This window comes from Cynara cardunculus, unplaced genomic scaffold (assembly GCF_001531365.2).
Source record: "Cynara cardunculus var. scolymus isolate 2C unplaced genomic scaffold, CcrdV1 Un_Scaffold_3380, whole genome shotgun sequence".
Classification (NCBI taxonomy): domain Eukaryota; kingdom Viridiplantae; phylum Streptophyta; class Magnoliopsida; order Asterales; family Asteraceae; genus Cynara; species Cynara cardunculus.
In genome coordinates, this window is record NW_020201451.1 from 38,328 (window position 1) to 51,818 (window position 13,491).

Below are 13,491 nucleotides of genomic sequence, written 5' to 3' on the forward strand. Positions count from 1 at the left end.
ACACACACATATTATATTAAATAAAAATACACATATATTGATCGTAATTTCATTTATATAAATGAGTTTATAGATATTTTGATTATATATAATTAAATACATACATACATATGTATGTGTGTGTGTTCAATTATTGCTATGTAAATAACAAATAGGGTAATATGAGATAAACGAATCAAAAAAACAAATATTGGGTGTAACCAATGAAAATGAATAGTCTAATTAATTTAATGTTTTGATAATAATTACATCAATAAAAAAAACAAAGTTTGTGTTTTATCTAAAAATTAGTATTGGCGATGCCTAAAAATGTTTCTTATTGTTGGTGTTTTTTTCTTACAAAATTATAAATTAAGAAACTATAAGAAAACATAATAAAAAAAATAAGTGAATCCACAACGAAAGGAAAACTAATCAAAATTCTCACAAAATTCTAAAGCCTCAATGGAGACTTCTCTTTAATCCATGTTCCAATGTCTTCTTACATATATTGATAAACTTGTGTATACTCTTCTGCCATAGATGATAGATGGAAAAGAAGAGAAGAGAGCGTACCAGTAGTTTATAACTCGTACATGGAGATGAAGAACACATAAATGAAAAAAACCTAGAGATTGAGGGATTTAGAGAAAAACCAAGGATTGAATGATTTAAATGTTAGAGTTGAAACATACCAAGTGAAGGGGAAGGGTTTTTGAGTTAAATATGAACATTAATTTGCAAAATTACTAAGGAAAAAAAATCAAAACGTGGAAAAAAGAGGAAAAGTGCTTTTAAGATGAGAGATGCAAAAGAAGAGCGAAGAATGTACCAGTAGTTTATAACTCGTACATGGAGATGGAGAACACATAAATAGAGTTGAAACGTACCAAGAGAAGGGGAAGGGTTTTGAGTTAAATGTACACATAAATAGAGTTCAAACGTACCAAGAGAAGGGAAAGGGTTTTTGAGTTAAATGTGAACATTAATTTGCAAAATTATTAAGGAAAAAAATCAAAATGTGGAAAAAAGAGAAAAATATGATCTCTACGTCGAGGAGATGCCACATCAGCATATCATGATTCTGCTTTATAGATATATATAGATTCTTGATTATGTGAAAAATTATCACATCAACCGAAACCGAAAACCAGCTTTCAGATAAATGAGTATAATATTAAGAATTTTGAGCATTTGTTATATTATCTGTAACATTTGTTGCAAGTTAAGATTACACGTTCTTTATAAATCCTAAATTTCTCTAAAATAAAGAAGAAAAGTTAAAATAATTTTTTTTAAATAAAGAAGAAAAGTAAAATAAATTTCTCTGACTGATTCTTTATAATTTCTCTAAAATAAAGAACAAAGGTTAAAATCTCTAAAATTTACAATCAACTCCAACAGATTCTTTATTTTATAGGTTTAAATATTATTTATATTTATTGAAATATTCTATAAATTTATCATTTCAATACACTTTAAAAAAAAAACTTTATATATAAAGAATAAGGGTTGTTTACTGAACACTTACTTGGTAAGTGTTTAACACATAAATTTCCTTATTGGATGAACATGAGAAGGGCCAAGAATCTTACTGGGTAAGAGAGGGGAGAATGATGGAGAGTTTTACCTGGTAAGTGAGGATGACGACTCTTACCCAGGTAAGTGTTTACCCAGTAAATTGTTGCATTCGATGTGTTTTGATGTACTAAAATCTTACGCATCAAATAAATTATAGTGTTGACTCTTATTGGTAAGCGCTTACCGGGTCGATATTTGGGTAAATAGCCCCTAATACATTCAATCTCATTAGTAGAAAAATCGACCTTTGGTTTTTTGTCTTCGCCTTTTCAGCTTTTTTACTTCCATCACTTCAGTGGCTTGACGGAGAGGTCAGCCGTCTGTTTTCGTCTTCACCTTCGGCTTTTTGCCTGCATTTCCTCAACGATATTCACAGAGTAACAACCACATGACAACCCCACCCCAATCACTATATATCCAACGTCCCCTAATTCAGTTTCTTTCAGACCAGGTGCCATTATAAGCATACAAAAAGACCATATAGCTAAAATGAAGCAATCTCCAATTATCTTTCCCATTCCCTTTTGTATACTTATTACCTTGTTCATATCATCCACGGAAGCTCAATCCTGCAATCCCAATGAGAAGTTGGCAGGCAAAAACTCGCTTCTACGACGTCTGAACCATTCAGACCGTTGCAAAAACGGCAAGTTTTCCGTCGCATCCAAAGGGTCACCGCTTGTCGTTGGCAATACAAATTCGATTATGACGATTAACAGCTTCGAGAAGAGCGGGGATGGTGGTCAGCCGTCGGAGTGTGACGGAAAGGACCACTCGGATGACACTCTAATCGTGGCGTTGTCCAGCGAGTGGTATAATCATGGGCAACGGTGTTTTAAGTTGATCAATATATATTATAACGATAAAAGCGTGCAAGCTATGGTGGTTGATGAATGTGACTCGAATAAGGGGTGTCGTGATGACATCGTGGATGCATCTAAAGCCGTTTGGAAGGCACTTCAGGTTCCGAAAGATGAATTTGGGGAAACCACAGTTACGTGGTCAGACGCATGATGCCGTTCAAGAACGCATATAAAAACCAGTAGATCTTATAGTAGATCTGATGCAGAGGTAGGGTCCAGGAGTAGGATGTACCAGATACTTTGTCATTATATTCGTTGTTTTTATTATATTTCCTATTGTAATCAATAAGGTAACCAGCAACAAAAATAAGAATCATAAAGCTAGCTTTTTACCTGCAAAAACTTGCTTCCTGAAAGGGAATTGTAGTTTTTGTTGTACTACTTGACCAAACCAAATGAACTCAATAAATCCCGCACGATTGGGTTGGGGAGGTTAGGATGTATGTTGACCTTAGAGATGTGATGCAGCGTATAATAATGAATAAAAAGAGTAAACTCGTTGATTCTATAATTCAGGGGATAATCTCTTCTAAAGTTCGTTGATTCAATGAATACCGTACTTTAGGCTTCAAATTTGAATTTACTGTGAACTCAAATTTTGGGAAGGAAATGGAAGCTTTTGAATTCATATGACCATCCAAATTATATCTGGAACAATCAAAACGAAATGGGTCTGGAAAAGACTATGGGCCTATCATAAAAGCCGAAACGAAAAATAAAAAACATAAGAAAAAACATAAAAGTGTCCAGAAACATGTTCGAACAACCGTTTTTAGGCCTCAAAAATCTCGTAGGCCCCTTTGGGTTCTACACAGGGTGTGCTCCCCGTTCCAAGCTTCTAATTGACATATTATGGGCCTAAAATGGAGTCCCGTAGCAAAAGATATGGTTGTTTATGTGGGACACCCATCAATAACAATTAGGCCTGACCAAGGCCCGCATCAGGATGTTAAAGATTTCGGCCTGATTTATACCTTCTAACAAGTGTTTTTTAAACCCATGACCTTCTAACATGTTTATAAGCAATCTTAGTATGGAAATGGCATTCTCAAACCTATCAGAAGGTCAAGGATTTTAAGAAAACCCTGTGAATACCACGAGAATACCAAGGAATCCCTAATTTTAGTGTGGTTCAAATCCTAATTGAATATGAACAGTAATGAGATGCACCGAGGTTATAAGTGATCAACGGTCCAGATCCCTTCACTTCTCATCTTACCTTCTATTCTCACACGATCCTTCGTTTTTAGGTATATAACCTTAAATGAGATTTTAATTAAATTTGTGACCTTCTAATGAGTATGAAGTCGGGAGGTCATGGATTTAATTAAAATTGTATTTAAGGTTATTTACCTAAATGACCCGTTAAGTGACCGAGTTCAAATCCCTCTACCTTTCGCGTGGGATAAATCCATGTATAAGAGGCACACAAAAAGAATTCCATTAGAGGGAAAGATGACCAACTAATATGTCCAACACTTGCACCAAATCTTATCTATTTTGAACTGAGATTATGTTTTCGGAAAAAGAAAAAAACAATCAAATTCGAATTTGACTTTGCAGAAAAGCAATTTCATGTGACGTAAACGTTGTTTTGAAGAAAAAACATCACCTATAAACGATGCATATTCGCATAACGAGCTTCGAGGTTGTGTTTCTTGGAGGTGGATTATGGCACTGATCCTATATCCTTGAAGTACTCATGCGCTAATGCAGCCCTTGCTGTAATTCTTTTGCAGGGGTCCAAATTGAGCATTTTCTGAAACAAAATGCCCGTACAAAATTTGAAACGAGACTTCCGTTGCATATAACTGAAAAAGAACATACGATCACACCCTACACRGCTTGTCAAATGCATTTTCACCATATGGGAACATGGTTTTCAAAATCGTCTGAAGCTTGCGCCTTTAGTCTGATATATATATACATATATATATATATATATAGACATGTACATATATTTTGTGCTTAGCACTCCGGTGTGTATATATATATTGCATATATATTTTTGTGTATAAGGTTGCAGTATATTGTGTATAATGTATAAATGTGTGTACAGACGAAGGATAATATGAGAACGGAAGTGATGCTGAGAAACGTAAGAAGAGACATGAACCCTTGATCACTTTTAATCTCATGCCTACCCATGAACTTTAGAAGGGAGTTGATCTGGTGTATCTCAGTGCACCTCATTAGTGTTGACATTCAACTAGGATTCATCCAAGGGTGAAGATATCATCTTACGCTTCTTACCATAACTTCCCTTCTCGCTGAATCCAACCTTTGTCTGTATACATATATGTGTGTGTGTGTACAGACATTTGCGCCTCGGGGCTTACGCCTTGCCTCATTGAGGGAAAACACCTCGAGGCCCAATTCCGCCTTTTAAAACGTTGATGGAAAAACAACACAAGATAGAGAATACAAAAGATAACCGATGTACTTAACACAAAAGCAGCAGGAGAACTTAGGGTATGTTTGGTACACGGACGGGACTGGACGGACGAGAGTGAGGTAGATGGGTGAAATAATTGTGGAATGTTTTAAGGTTTTAATTTGACATTAGTTTAATAATTTATCAATCTTGTCGTGTCCCGTCTAATGTCGTGTATTGCATATAACCAAAAGAACATACAATCATGCCCTACATGGCTTATCAAGTGAGTTTTCACCACAGGGAGAAAACAATACAAGATAAAGAATACAAAAGAAAATTGATGTACCTGACACTAAAGCAACAGGAGAATTTAGGGTGCGTTTGGTATACAGTGGGGAGGGACTGGACGGGCAAGAGTGAGGTATGTAAACGGGTGAAATAATTGTGGAAGGTTTTAGAGTTTTAATTTGACATGGGTAGTTTCGTAATTTAGAAATCTTGTCCTATCCGGGTCTAATGTCATGCCAAATTTCGTTGGTTAAGACCATCTTCAATGGGATCACCCCGTTACTTACACCAAATTTCGTGTGCTAATATGGTTACCAGTAAGAGTCAACGCTCTAACTTGGAGGTCGTTTACTAAATACTTACACGGTTAAGTGCTTACTTTGTCATTTTACCTTACCGGATGAACATAACAAGAATTGAGAATCTTACCTGGAAAGAGAGCGATGACAAGAGCAGAGAATTTTACACTGTAAGTGAGGGTGACGCTTTACCCGGTTAGTGCTAAACAGATAATTTTTTGTTGCATAGAATGTCATTTTAATGAATTAGAATCGTTCCCGGTAAGGTAAATAAGAGTGTTTACTATTACTGGTAAGACAGTAGTATATCAAAATGGTATCGCCTGCAACAATTTACGACAAAAACATTTAGTAAATAGCTCGTTAGTATAAAATTTTGCAAATCCAAAGGAAGACACAAAACTCAATGAAAACAACAAAACCTAGGACCGATTGCATCATGATTGTAGGATCCCACATTGGTTAGAGAGAGAAACTAAGATTGCCTAATAAGGGCTAAATAAATCTCCTACAAAACGCATTTTAAAACCGTAAGTGAGCATGTGTGGACAATTTTGCATGCTTTTGATTTCATTCATATCGTTATTAGGAATTTTCATTTCTGAAAGTACCTGCAAATGGAGTAGAAATCTAGATTGTGGAAATTATTAACAATTTAAATATTTACTCCTTCCGACCCCAAAAAGAGTGTCAACATTTCTTGTTTAGTTTATCCCAAAGTAAGTGTCAGACTTCCTAATTCTACTATTATGAGATGAGGAAATCCGATACTCCCCAGGCTACAATTATCATTGGTTTAAATTAAAAAATATATATAATAGTTACATATTTCTTAAACATGTGATAATTAAAAATTGTCATTTAATATTTTGATTTGACATGATTAGTTTAGTTATTAACCAATTTTTGTGGGACAAAAAATGCATTTTGTCTCTCTTAGTCTTATCATATCCCAATTTTTCATGTCCAGCGTACCAAATGCATCTAAAAGCAACAATGCAAATTGGGACAGTGTCCAAGTCCCTAAATTAGGTAGTCACGAAATCGGGATTTTCCATAATTAAAGAAACGGTTCGAACATCTTTCTATGATCATATTGAATAAGCTAGTGGAAAGTCTTCATTATAGAAGATATTGTAAATGCAAGTTTACATGTTTTGGGTTCTCATACAACCCACAACCGGCATATCCCTCGATAAGTGTCCTCAGAATGTGCTTAGGTTTGACTCATCCAATTTTCTATGAAACTACAGAAAGGATCACTAATTAGCTTGAATTAAAAGTGTTCGTGCACACTACAACAAAATTGATTTTTATAGAACGCCTAAAATATAAAAGCGTCCTAAAAAATACTTTATAGGAGTTAAGTTTATAGAACCAAACCAAAAAACGTCCATCTAATATTATTACAATAGGTTTATGAGACATTTTTAGACGTTTTAACAAAAAATTTAGAACACTTTTAAAATAAAGTGTCATATTTTACTATTTTATACGACACCTTTTTCTATAAACATAAATGTCCTATAAAAAGGTAGTTTACAGTACATTTATGTTCTATTAGCTAATAAGACAACTTAAAGCCTCATATAAACCTTTTGTAACGCATTCAAATAAGACTCTTTATAGTTCGGTTCTCTGAATCCCTAAGAAGTGAATCTTGTTTGGTAAAAATAGATGGCTGTCGTCTCTTGATGGTCTCAAAACTCTCTGAATGGTTTTGCATCTTGGACCTCCTGAACCATTCAGTGCCATAATTTCATGTTGAACAATTACCGAACAATTATATTTCATTTTGCATTATATCATAAGAACCTCTTAATCATTCGAACCACTTAATCATCTTGCACAAATCATTTAACAACTGCTAAACAACCCTAAAAGTATCACTAATAGATTTTTTAATTTTTTCATTAAAACGAAGGATCAAAATTTTCAAAATCTTAAAAAAATTTACCTTCAACTCTAACAGCTTCTAAAATTTGAACATCAAAATATTGACTATATGATTAAAATATTTCATACATTAAAGTATCACTAATAGGTTTGGTTCTGATTGGATGGTCAATCGGATCGGTTCAGTCCGTTCTAATTGATCCAAGAAACTATCAATCCAAATTAGATGTTGAATTTTTCGATCCGATGTGATCTAATTACTATCGAATTATTGTTGGTCTGTTCTAATTGGATCGGTCGATTTTCTTCACACCTCTATTAACTATTTTATACGATGCTTTTTCTTATAAACATAAGTGTCCTAAAAAAGATGGTTTATTGTACACTTCTCAAAAGTCTCTTGTAAAATAGTTAATAAGACATTTTGCCTTAAAAGCATCCTATAAACCTATTGTAACGCATTTAGATATGACACTTTATAGTTCGGTTCTCTGAATCGCTAAGAGGTGATTCTTGTTTGGTAAAAATAAACCTAAAATATTTCTAACATAAATTGACATAAATATTATTCTTGTTGATGAATATTTTGAAGTGTTATTTGTTGTTTTAATTTAAAAACAGAAACATGGTTTCATTTTCTAATTGAAAGTTAAAACGATGCATTATTTGTTAAGAAATCAAGTAAGTTTCAGAGAAATTAAGGAGAAAGGGAAAAAATATGCAAAGATGCCTTCCAGCAAGGTTAGATATTTTCAATATTAATAAATCAAAAAGAGGAATATTTTTTTTTTATCAAAATGGAACAAACAATATTAATAAAACTAGCACTTGTCCTCGGTTAGGTAATCCACATTACGATGCCGCCAGTTAATCTCGATGCAAGATTTTGAATCATGTGTGATCTTAATAGGTTCTTCGTCCCAAAACTCAAAGGAATTTGTTGTATGTTTGACTCTTTCTATTGGATCACCTTTACTTCTAGGAACAAGTTCGACTTTTACGCAAGTACCTCTTTGTATGGAAAATGAAATGGTAGTGTGTGTTGACTTCCACCATGAGGTATGCCTCAATGAACTGCAGGATATATATATATAGCACCTGTATACGTCACCCTTACCCCGTATCCACTTGAAAGCTTCATCATCAGACACCTCCAAAACATCTTCATTTTCCCTACCCATTACGTCCTCGATAGTAATTACATTATATAAGTTGCCAAACATCTCTTTAAGTTTAAAGCATATTAAGAATCCACTGAATTCGTTGTACCAGTTCCTTGGAAGCTCTAACATCAATCTTCTCCTTGGAAAGTCTTCTAATCGAATGTTATCACCATGGAAAGAGAGACTGATGGAGTTATCATAAATGGAATTTCCCTATCATGATGAATATTATTTAGTTTTAGTCTACATATACAAATTAATTAATACTCAAATTCAACAACAAGACATAGAGTCATACCTGAAGCATGGATTGTACTTTTCTCTCCACATCACCCAATATACAATTCATTGGAAGTGHGATTCTCCACAACCATTTAAGATCTGTTGGAAGATCTACAAGTTTAAGCTTTTCGCACCCATATGCTTGGAGAACAGCTATGCTTGATGGGAGATCTGGTAATTCTATAAGGTCACAGCAATATGACAGGTTGAGGACCTTGAGACTACAAAGTTGCAAGAGGTTGCGACGCAATCGTGAAAAATTATTTTCTTGTAGATTTAATACTTGTAGGTTGGATAACTCGCAAAAAACAGATGAGATGTCTCCATTTATCCAATCGCACGAGACAAGACGCAACCTTCTTAAGGAAGGTGGAAAACCAAGAAACTTCATGCTTACGATGCCTGGGTGAAGATTCTTGAAGGATGTAAGACTTAAAGCAAGCACCTCTAAACAACAAGTTACATCAAAGAGGCCCTCTGGTGGTATCTTAAGCTTTTTACATCCAGCGATAGAAAACTTTTTCAAATGTTTTAAGTGATGGAAGTTGCCTTCAATACTCTCTAGAATTATGCAATATCCCAAATCAAGAGAAAGAAGGTTGGTACAATACTTTCCGAATGACGAGGGTACAMCTTTTATTCCAGTTCTGTCCAAAGAAAGCTCTACCATGTTATCCATGTTCGTTTGGATCTCCGGAAACATGCAAAGTTGAAGGCACCAAGAGAGAATAAGAGTCTCCAACTTTTTCATCCCTATGATGGGTGGAAACTTTTTAAGGCGGGTACAAGATCCCATATCCACAAAAATAAGCCTTTCATGATATCCAATTGATGGATGAACATCTGTTAAATTGACACAATGGTTGAGTTTTATTCTTTCAAGACATGGAAGTCCGTCAAAATCTGGTGTCCTGATAAGGTGTTCGGAACAACTGAGGTTGAGCACTTTCAAATTTGGCAGATGCTGTTGTATACAATTACACACAAGTCAACGATGGCAAAATACTTTTTTAGTAGCATAGAGTGTTGAGAAGCTAGGATACACAAAGATAGAAAGTAACTAATACAAATTAATTATATTATTCCAAAAACAAATTAAAATGGGGCATGTATCAAACTCGAGGCAACATCCTCTTCCAATTTTTGCAAAATGTTCGGAAAAAACCACCAATTAAAAATACACAATCGGTTTGATATAAAATCACTTTTTATTACAACGGAATGCTTTAGTCACTACTTTATAATTCTTAAGAGCATTTATAATTATGAATAACATTTAGTTCTTTTAGGAAACTTAAAACTAAATTAGATTTAAAATAGAACACAAATATCATTGCTTAGTAATTAAAAGCTTATATAAAGTTGCCTGAGGACACCGATATTCAACCACATCAACTTTCTAAACCTTTCATACAAGTAAATAGACTATATTATGTAAATTAGTTATATTTATAATTTATCATCCACTTTGCTTAATTAGATAAACAATAAGAATTACCTTATAACCCTTCCAAAGTTGCTTTAGCGAGCTAAATTCCAACCCTAGATAAAATAGGTTCGTTGATCGAAAATTTCCTGGCAATGAAGTTGCTTGATATTCAGAGCAAGAAATCCACCGAAGTTCCTTCATGTTTGCAACAGCACAAGGAAAATTACGGTAAGCCGCCTTCTCTTCCTCCCTTTGCTTCCACACAAACTCAGTTCTTATTGCTTCAATCCTGGTATTTTTCTGTGATAGAGAAATAAAATTTTGTTAGGGTTGATTTAGGGTATATCTTTATGGATATACATATATCATTCATGGCATATATAACTTATATACGAGGCTAGCTTAAACATTACAGTCGGCGTAGCACATATWGTTAAAACATCCTCCCACTTCCAAACCCTGCTGTGTTTTTCTGGATTTCGGGGGTTTTTTCCTCGAACGATGTAGTGTCCCATTTCTTGTATCAGATCATGCATATCAAACCATCCTTCTTCAGTCACAGTTATAAGAGCCTTTTGTATCAGCACCCTTACCCCTATTTTAGGGTGAAAACCACAAGCTTCGAGTATCACCCATTGCTCATGACGGTACTCGTATCCCCTAAAAAAACATGCAATATCTAGGAACAACTCTTTCTCCTTGGCTTTAAGTCCATCATAGCTAATTTTTAGCTTTTCCATTATGTCATCTTCAGGGATATCTTTTAGTCTGGCCAAGGCGCTCACCCACTCACTCTTGTCTTTGTCACAAAGAAGTGAACCCAAAACCTTAAGTGCTAACGGGAGCCCATGAGCATAAGAAACAACCTCATTCGAAAGATTATCATAATCTTCTATATGGTTACCATGCCGAAGTGCATGCTTGCAAAAGAGCTTCATAGCCTCGTCGTGACTTAACAAGCTAATGTCATATATCACATTTACTCCATGAGTATTCAGTAAATGTCGATCTCTAGTTGTGATTATAATTCTGCTTCCTTCATTAAACCAATCACGTGATCCAGCTAGTGCCTCTAGCTGGTTAGCATCATCGACATCATCAAGAACCAGCAAGATCTTTTTACGACGAAGCTTACTCTCTATCAATCTTCTTACATCTCCAACTACTTCCTCTCTTTTTTGTTTCAAAACACATGAGAGAATTTCTTCTTGCAATCCTTTCAAACCATGCCTGCGTGATTCTTCCCGAACGTTACTCATAAAGCAGAAACCATCGAACTTGTTGGAGATTTGATCATAAACAGCACGTGCAAGAGTAGTCTTACCACCACCACCAAGCCCCCATATTCCAACCATCAGCACACCTTGTGAATCGATTGCTAACTTTGATTTAAAATCTTGCAAGCGATCCTCCATTCCAATCAGGTCTTGATTGTCACTTGGAATTGCCGTACACAATCTTTTTGAAATTTCTTTAACAATATTTTTGATGAATATTGTCTCGGGCCTGGACATTGGATATACAAAGATAATTAACAGATGCTCTAATTGAGAATAAACCATTAAACAAGGAAAATGAGTCTAAGGGGCTGTTTACTAAACGCTTATTCGGTAAGTGCTTAGTAGTCAAATTTCCTTATCGGATAAAAATGACAAATATTGAGAATCTTACCCTATAAAAGCGATGATAAGGATGAATAATCTTACCTGGTAAGTAAGGGTAAGAACTCTCTTATCCGGGTAAACTTTTACAGGACAAATGGCTATTTTATTCAATTTCCGTTTCATAATTAATCCAATAGAACATTTGTAACATTTATATGACAACCTAATCTTTATCATGCATTATCCTTCCTCATCTTAAATCTATACTACCACTTAAACATAGATTTTTTAGTGGATTTTTATAATTGTATGGAATATTGGGTTGTAATTGTTCTCTAAAAACATGGGACTTATCATGAAAGGATTTGCGTTTATCCTTTGAAAGCTTATATGGTACAAGTATAATTGTGAAGCATCAATTATATTTTAAAAATCAAAAAAATAAGATTACCCATTGGGGACATGTCCAGATAGGTTCCCTGCATTCGCAAGTGCCTTTCTCCAGGATTCAACACTTCTCCTCTCAGACTCGTGTTTAGCAAATGCTTCTCCATATTTCCYTTTTTGATTTCGGATTTCCGAGGGATCAACGTGATAAAATATGGGGATAACAATTTGGTCTCTCTCAACCTTGCATTTCATGATATGTTCAAGTTCTTGCAAGCACCAAGAAGAATGGGCATAGTTTACAGAGAATACAACGACAGCAATCTGTGAGTCTTCAATAGCCTTCAAAAGCGATGGACGGATGGTTTCGCCCCGAGGAAGTTCTTCATCATCCTTGAAAGTGCCGATTCCATTATCTACAAGAGCTGTGTAAAGATGGTCCACAAAGGTGTAGCGAGTGTCTGTGCCTCTAAAACTGAGAAAAACGTCGTATTTCCAAGAGGTGGGAGGAGTGGAGTGAAAAGACGACGATGAAGATGCCATCAAATGGTTTGTTTAATTTTGATACTACGAAAAGGTTGAAGAAGAGAGATGGATGTTGTGTAATAATTTTTTTTAGAACGGCTTCGCCTTAGTTGTGTAATAATTATAGATGGATGAGATGTGAGACGACGCGTTTGTAGAAGCCCCACCACATTTTTGAGGAAATTTCCTCCAACGTGTCTATCAATTTAAACAGTGACGCATTTGCAGCATCCCCACCACATTGTAGAGGAAACTTCCTCCAACTTGTCTATCAATTTAAAGTAAGACAGACCCAAGGTGGTGCAAGTGATGATGATGGTGACAAAAGCAGCTGGCTTTATCTCTCCACCCCACCCGATGACTTTAATGATAGAGATATTTTAATTCAATTATATACTATTTCATTTAATTAAAATACTTCACACAATAATATTGTTTCTAGTTTGTAAAATCATAACCATTAGGTATTGGCCTAGTGGCCACTTCCTTCCGTAAATACCTTGCTTTGGATGTGCCCACCTAGGTTCGATTCCAGGGGAGAACATGTTGTCTTTTCCAGTGCTTGCTTATGAGGTATGGCAAGTAGGGTTCACAAAACCTTTCGATTCCATGATGATGGAACTATTCAGCCACTTCAAGCATCAAACATCAAAACCTTTTAGAACATAGTTGAAGGGACAGATCTACTTGTATGCATAATATTACTTTTTCATGATTATCTTCTCAATAAGCAAACAGTGCATTTAGTGAAATACACAGTTAAACAACATTTACTTTTAAGTTGAAACCTAGAGAAGCAGCTGTAATAAATGATAATC

General features: G+C 34.9%; 4 protein-coding genes across 4 annotated transcripts in view; 1 reads left to right on the plus strand and 3 right to left on the minus strand.

Annotated features, from left to right (window-relative positions):
* The window catches only part of LOC112503608 (TMV resistance protein N-like), a 23,788-nt gene extending 21,770 nt beyond the window's left edge, over nucleotides 1-2,018 (minus strand). Inside the window, exon 1 of the mRNA XM_025107613.1 lies at nucleotides 1,911-2,018. Within this exon, the coding sequence (XP_024963381.1) occupies nucleotides 1,911-2,018 (108 nt within the window). The remainder of the gene's footprint in view (nucleotides 1-1,910) is intronic.
* Nucleotides 2,019-2,030: 12 nt separating this feature from the next.
* On the plus strand, nucleotides 2,031-2,666 carry LOC112503610 (putative ripening-related protein 2). The gene has a single exon (XM_025107615.1). It carries the CDS (start codon nucleotides 2,050-2,052, stop codon nucleotides 2,572-2,574), a length of 525 nt encoding a protein of 174 aa, XP_024963383.1. The 5' UTR covers nucleotides 2,031-2,049; the 3' UTR covers nucleotides 2,575-2,666.
* A 5,434-nt stretch (nucleotides 2,667-8,100) lies between these two features.
* Nucleotides 8,101-10,358, minus strand: LOC112503609 (TMV resistance protein N-like). The gene is made up of 3 exons (XM_025107614.1): nucleotides 10,227-10,358; nucleotides 8,745-9,692; nucleotides 8,101-8,659 (listed from the first exon to the last, which is right to left on the minus strand). The coding sequence occupies exons 1-3, from the start codon at nucleotides 10,356-10,358 to the stop codon at nucleotides 8,105-8,107; spliced, it is 1,635 nt and encodes a 544-aa protein (XP_024963382.1). The 3' UTR covers nucleotides 8,101-8,104.
* Nucleotides 10,359-10,494: 136 nt separating this feature from the next.
* LOC112503605 (TMV resistance protein N-like) lies at nucleotides 10,495-12,741 on the minus strand. The gene is made up of 2 exons (XM_025107611.1): nucleotides 12,213-12,741; nucleotides 10,495-11,663 (listed from the first exon to the last, which is right to left on the minus strand). The coding sequence occupies exons 1-2, from the start codon at nucleotides 12,689-12,691 to the stop codon at nucleotides 10,523-10,525; spliced, it is 1,620 nt and encodes a 539-aa protein (XP_024963379.1). The 5' UTR covers nucleotides 12,692-12,741; the 3' UTR covers nucleotides 10,495-10,522.
* Between the last annotated feature and the right edge of the window lie 750 nt (nucleotides 12,742-13,491).

Coding starts and splice junctions, on each gene's coding strand:
- LOC112503610 (XM_025107615.1), top strand. CDS start 2,050: ATGAAGCAATCTCCAATTATCTTTCCCATTCCCTTTTGTATACTTATT.